The sequence below is a fragment of the Myotis davidii genome, unplaced genomic scaffold (assembly GCF_000327345.1).
Source record: "Myotis davidii unplaced genomic scaffold, ASM32734v1 scaffold663, whole genome shotgun sequence".
Classification (NCBI taxonomy): Eukaryota; Metazoa; Chordata; class Mammalia; order Chiroptera; family Vespertilionidae; genus Myotis; species Myotis davidii.
The window spans coordinates 3,174,055-3,180,325 of record NW_006295816.1 but is presented as its reverse complement, the minus strand read 5'-3'; the positions used below and the strand labels follow the sequence as shown (position 1 = coordinate 3,180,325).

General features: G+C 61.9%; 2 protein-coding genes across 2 annotated transcripts in view; one reads left to right on the top strand and one right to left on the bottom strand.

Moving 5' to 3' along the window:
- The window catches only part of TLR9 (toll like receptor 9), a 3,737-nt gene extending 3,478 nt beyond the window's left edge, over positions 1–259 (top strand). Inside the window, exon 3 of the mRNA XM_015568301.1 lies at positions 152–259. Within this exon, the coding sequence (XP_015423787.1) occupies positions 152–259 (108 nt within the window). The remainder of the gene's footprint in view (positions 1–151) is intronic.
- A 5,687-nt stretch (positions 260–5,946) lies between these two features.
- Positions 5,947–6,271, bottom strand: part of ALAS1 (5'-aminolevulinate synthase 1) — a 12,871-nt gene continuing 12,546 nt past the window's right edge. The window contains exon 11 of the mRNA XM_006770481.2: positions 5,947–6,240. Within this exon, the coding sequence (XP_006770544.2) occupies positions 6,080–6,240 (161 nt within the window). The 3' untranslated portion in view covers positions 5,947–6,079. The remainder of the gene's footprint in view (positions 6,241–6,271) is intronic.

Here is a 6,271-nt window from a genome sequence, read left to right as displayed (position 1 = left end):
TAAAACAACACATATATCGTTAATTAATATTTGAGAAAAGAGGCAAGAACATACAGTGGTAAAGAAAGTCTATTCAATAAACGGTATTGGGAAAATTGGATAGAAAAACCAGCGCCTCTGCCGCCGGAGCGTCCTCCTCTGGCCCCAACAGCCCAGCGGCCAGAGCAGCTTCTGGGCCCAGCTGGGCGTGGCCCTGACCAGGGACAACCACCACTTCTACAACCGAAACTTCTGCCGGGGCCCCACCACGGCCGAGTAAGAGGCGGGGAGAAGTGGGGGGGCAGCCGGCACACCCAGCCCCGCCTCCACCGTGCCCTCTGCCTAGGATGCCCCAGCCTGCCTCGCTCTGCAGAGGGGCCGAGGCCCCTGGCATACAGCAGGCACTCAATAAATGCTCCTGGCAGGCCCACGGCTACTGGCTACGCTGAGCTCCGGAGGAAAGAAGGGGGAATTCCCAGGCCTCCTAACGGGGAGAGGGGCTAGAGGCGATTGGGGGTCTGCAGGGGAGGGAAGCTGCCGAGGGGTTGTGTTGCGGGGGAGGGGGGTTCTGCAGAAGCTCACGGAATGTGGTCTTTAAAAAAAAAATGGAATGCTTCACGAATTTGCGTGTCATCCTTGCACAGGGGCCATGCTAATCTGCTCTGTATCCTTCAGGTTTTAGTACGTGTTATGCCGAAGTGGGCACCGGAGCATGGTTTTGGCCTTCCCAGGAGCAGGCTGGGCCCCCTCCTCTGCGTCCCAGCAGTGCCAGCCGCCTCGGTGGCATATTGGCCTCAGGGTCTGTCTCCCTCGCCCCCTTCATTTCTTGCCACCAGCGTCCCCGGGTCCCAGGGCATGGGTGGTGGGGAAAGCCCCGTGGTGAGTCCAGAGAGGCCACTGCGCCCTCTGCTGGCCATGCCTGTGCTGTGCCCGGCGTGGCTGCCCAGGTTGGGAGAGGAAGGCCAGCGGCAGCAGCCCCAGGAGCAGGGAGCCACAGAGGGTTCCAGAGGGAGCTCCCCGCCCACCCCTTTCTGCTTCCCCCGGAGCACGTCTGGGGACAGCGAGGTGAGCCTCCACCTGTCGCCAAAGCTGGGCCCTCCCTGGACTCTGCCTCACAGCGGAGACCGAGACACAGCCACATGGGGTCAGAATGGAGTATGCAGTGCGTGCGCATGTATGTGCATCTGTGTGCATGTGCGTGTGTGCGTGTGCATGTGTGTGCATGTCTGTGTGTGTGTGCGCGCGCGCGTGTGCATGTGTGTGTGAATTTTGGGACACCACAGGGAGCCCCGACAGCCAGGGTCCCTACTGTGTGCATGCAAGAGCCGTGGGTCAGGTCAGGCCTGGAGCCATTGGGCGCTTCGTCCTGGGCCAGCTGCCTCCCCGTCCCCACAACCAAACCTGCGCTTCGGGCGCAGAGACGCAGGCCACCCAGCTAGGAGCCGGGCCCGGGCGGCAGAGTGGAACCAGCTTGACTGGCCCTGGCCAGCGTGGGTCTGCACGGCTGCTCAGGGCCCCACGGGAAGGCTGAGCTGGCCGCAGCCTTGGCTAACCTTGCAGCCTGACTGTGGACAGCCTGACTGACTGTGGGCAGCCCTGGGGTGGGCGGGCCTCTCCGCCCTCACAGCTGGGAGAGGATGGAGGCCACCCTCCTCTTTCTGACCTGGGCGCAGGGGCTGCTGCCTGGGCTGGTGCCTGTTCTCCGCTTGCTGACGGAGAAAGGAGGACCTGACCCACCCCCAGGAGCCCCACGTGGGCCCTGCCCTGTCCGGCGCTGACACCTCAGCTCCCGGAGGAGCAGGTGCAGGCCAGCGGCTGCAGGCTGCACTCCCTGGGCTCTGGTCTGGGCTGGCACCTCGGGGAAGAGGAAACAAGAACTGTCCTGCCCCAGGGCGGGCGGCTGGGGAGGCCCCTGCTGAGCGGCTCTGGGATCTGGGCAGGAAGCAGGCCCTGCCTGCGGGAAGCACAATTTGCCTGCCTCTCAGAACAGCTGAGTCTGCCCTGGGCCATCCCAAGTGGCAGGCTCCCAGTGACCAGCTCTGCCAGGTGGGTGATCTTGGGCGGGTCTGAACTCCCATGTGGAGCCTCAGTTTGCTCATCTGTAAATGGGGCTGGCCACAGTGTGATGAGGATTCGTGGTAACGTGTGTGAAGGTCTGATAAACCTAGCAGGCCCTCCTGTGTCATCATTACTAGGTAAGGGACTCAGTGGCTTTGCTATTTCCTCACTCCACCCAGAGATTGAGCCTCCCGAGCCAGGGACCCCCCACCCCCACCCCCAGCACTGAACAGGGATCAGAGACAGACGGTTGACTCAGAGGCACGGGGAACTGGGAGCAGGGCCGGGCACCTGCAGACACAGGCGTGGCCTCCTAGGTTTTGCAACTGGGGAGCAGGGAGCACTAGACTTGCAGAGGTGTGGGCAGGAGACAGGAACCCTGAGAGGAAGTGCCACCTGCTAAGATTTGAAACTGCACCCCACCCTTCCCCTCCAGGGGAAATGCCGGAGGCTTCTAAAGGTTCTTGGAAAACTTCCATGACGTCATTCGTGTTCACATGAGCTCTTTTTTCATTGCTTAAGCCTCACCTGCGGGTATTTTCCCGTTGATTTTTAGAGAGAGTGAAAGGGAGGGGGAGAGACGGAGAGAGCGAAACATCGATGTGAGAGAGACACAGCCATTGGTTGCCTCGGAATTGAATCTGGGACCCCTCAGTCCGAGAGCCGGAGCTCTAACCACTGAGCATCCGGCGAGGGCCACAGGAGTTCTTCTCAGGAGCCGAGCTTCTGTTGTCACGCGGGTCACAAATCCCCCCCCTTGCCGGGCCGTTCCCTCAGCCTCTGTAGCCCCAGCAGCAGCGAGGAGCAGCGTCCAGCTGATGGCCGAGGGCCCCGCGGGCTCTGAGTCTTGTGAGGAGGACGGCGGGTCCCGCTAAGCCTTCGGAGACCTGGGGGCCACGCCAGAGGACGAGTCCCACGGGAAGGAACCGGCCCGAGGGAGTGGCGGGCGTGGGACCGCGAGACCCTGGGAACCCAGAGCTCCGTGGGGTGAGCAGAGAGAAATGCCTGGAGAGTCGCTATGCGGGTGGCCGGCCGGGGTGTGCGGCTCCATCTGAGGGACCAGAGCGGGGCTGTGAGGTGCGTGTGTCCCCGCCCAGCCCTCGGGTGGGCACCAGCACAGCGCCCTTTCTGGAGCCAAGAGCGAAGCCCAGCTGAGAGGCCCTTTGGCATCACCTGGCCTTTGGCATCACCTGGCCCCTTCCTCAGGCGGCTATGGAATCAGCTGCGTGAGGAAGCGTGTAACTGAGGGCAGCTGGGGCCCCAGGGCCTTACTCTGCAGGGAGGGATGTGGTGTGACTCAGACTCCAAGTTCTCGGGTCCTAGCCAGTCCCCCCAAATCCCTTTGTTGAAGCCCTAAACCCAGTGTGATGGCGTTTGCGGTGAGGCCTTTGGAGGGAGAGTTAGACGAGGGCATGGAGCAGGACCCTCACGAGGGACCAGTGGCCCCGCGAGAAGAGGCAGAGCTCTCCCCGCCCCCACGTGCGGAGGAGAGGCCGTGTGAATTCAATCCACAGCGAGAAGACGGCCGCGGACAAGCCAGGAGAGCTCACCAGGAGCGAGTGGGCCGCCCCGGGCCTGGGACCCCCAGCCTCCCGAACGGTGAGTAATCCGTGTCTGTGTTGGGTCTGTGTTCTGTCACAGCACGTGGGCCGAGGCTGCCCCTCCATTCACTCGCACACGCTGGCTCAGTGCCTCCTCCGTGCAGTGCCGTGCCGGCCACCGGGGAGGGTCCCTGGGCAGTGACTGTGCCTGGAAGGGCATGTGGGAGGCTGGAGGCCAGGTGATGGCAGAACCCACGAGGCTTCCTGGGGTCTCAGCTGAGGACGGTGGTTGGGCCGGTGTCCTCAGGCCCCTTGTTGCGTGTGAAGAGGCAGCCCCACCATGACCGGGGTAGGAAACCCGGACAGAGAAACAGTGGCTCCCCGAGTCTGGGCCCAGAGACCCTCCTGGGGTTTTCGAGGCTCAGGCTGCCCGCCCACCGGTGACGCAGAGGAAGAAATGAGGTGGGGGGGCCATGCGGCTGGGCCCCCAGATCACCGTCAGCTGCGTGAGGAAGCGTGTCACTGAGGGCAGCCGGGACCCAGGACGGTGCTCTGCAGGGAGGGATGTAACGTGATTCATATGCAAAGCTCTCGGGCCCCAGCTGGTTTGGCTCAGTGGATAGAGCGTCGGCCTACGGACCCAAAGGTCCTGGTTTGATTCCGGTCAAGGGCACGTATGTCCCTCAGTTGCAGGCTCCTCCCTGGCCAGGTCCTGGTCAGGGCTCATGTAGGAGGAACCAATCAATGTGTTTCTCTCACTCAGACGTTTCGCTCTGTCTTTCCCCGTTCTCTTCCACTCTCTCTAAAAATCAATGGGAAAATGTCCTTGGGTGAGGATTAATGAGAAAACCACCACCACCGCCAGAGAAGCTCTCAGGCAGCTCTGTGGGGTCAGGATGATGGAAGCGTGGAATCAATGGGAAAATACCTTGGGTGAGGATTAACGAGAAAACCACCACCACCGCCAGAGAAGCTTTCAGGCAGCTCTGTGGGGTCAGGATGATGGCGGCGTGAGCCATGGTAGCCGCGGGGTGACGGGAAGTGGCCTGGCCCCAGACGTATGTGGGAGGTGGAACTGCTAAGAGCCTCACCTGAGGGACCCACTTCACACAAGGTCAGAGTGACGGGCAGATGTCAGTCAGATGGGGGAGGAGCAGCAGACCCAGGTGCCCTCTGACCGGTGGCCGCAGGTGTTGGACGGCTCGGGAGACCATGTTGTGGGGCGGGCAGGGTTAAGTGCAGGTAGAGGAGGAGGAGAATAGGACTCAGTGGCCTGGAAGCCCAGGGGAGAGAAAGGCTGAGGACAGCCACCTCCAATACCACTGGGAGAGCCCACGGCAGCCCACGGACCGGCCACAGCAGCGAGGCACCGAGGGAGCGCGCCATGGGGACAGGGACCAGAACAAGGGGGGAACCAGTAGAAAAGGGCAGGGCCGCAGCTGGAAGGGACCCATCTTAATGGTCAGGGTGGCGTTGGTTGGCATATAACTTCCGGGTGCACACTGTGCCTCTGTGAACCCTGGTGCACGCTCACCACCCCCAGTCCCGGCTCCTCGTCACCTGGATCCACGCCCTCGTCCTGCCCCCACCCGGGTAACCGCCGGGCTGCTGCGTTTCTCTTGTTGCTTTACGTCCCTCAGGTAAGAGGAACCATGTGGTTCGCGTCCTTCCCGTCCGACTTGATTAGCGTGAAACTCTCATGACGTGGGTAGTAGCACGCGGCAGTGCCATGTTTCGTGTTTTATGGCTGCGTAGTAGTCTGCTATCCGTATGTCCACCTTCACCCACTCACTCCTCGGGCCAGGAGTTGGGTTGCTCTAAGGCAGTGACAAAGCCTGATGCAGGCCACGGGGCTCAGCAGGATGGGGAGCAATTCATGGAGAAGGCAGAGCGGGTCCCAGGAATGTGCAAGCAGCAGTGGGCCCAGGGCAGGAGGGAAGGGGTCAGGGTGCGGGGCACAGCGTGGCCTCCAGCCCCCCTTTCCCAGGGAAGTGAGTGGGGGCAACAGCTGGAAGGGAAAGGGAAGCAGGCGTGGCCTCCAGCCCCCCTTTCCCAGGGAAGTGAGTCGGGGCAGCGGCTGGAAGGGAAAGGAAAGCAGGCGGCTGCGGCGGGGCGCTGGGGGGCGATGCCCCCGGTTGAGATCGGAGATGAGAAACTGCAAGTGAAATGTCACTGCGGCGACTGTCAGCCGTGGGCTGGGGGGCATGAGTCACCACGCAGCGGCTGGCAGAGGCAGCCGGCTCGAGCTGACGGGAGGCCCTGCCGTTACCAGAGGACGTGTTTTCATAGATTTTATAAATCGCAGCCACACACACCAAACTTCAAGGAAAAGAAAATGACTTTTTGAATCTGCAGCCAAACACAGGAGGACCCAGCACGTAAACAAGAATTTATTTTCAGGACTGTGCCTTCGCTATAGATTAAAATTAATAATTTAGTCCACGCAGACGACACGGGAGGCTCTGTGGGAGGGACGGCGGCCGCGGCCGGGCTCAGGACGCTCAGGCCTGCGCGGAGACCAGCTTGCTCAGTCCGGAGAAGTAGGACCGCTCGCGCTCGCTCATCACCTCGAAGTGCAGCGGCCGCCTGCAGAAGTTGCACTCGGCCGAGGAATGTGGCTTCAGGTCCAGCCCCACGCGCTTCCACGTGGCCAGCAGACACTGGCAGACAGTCAGTGAGGATTAGGAGGAAAA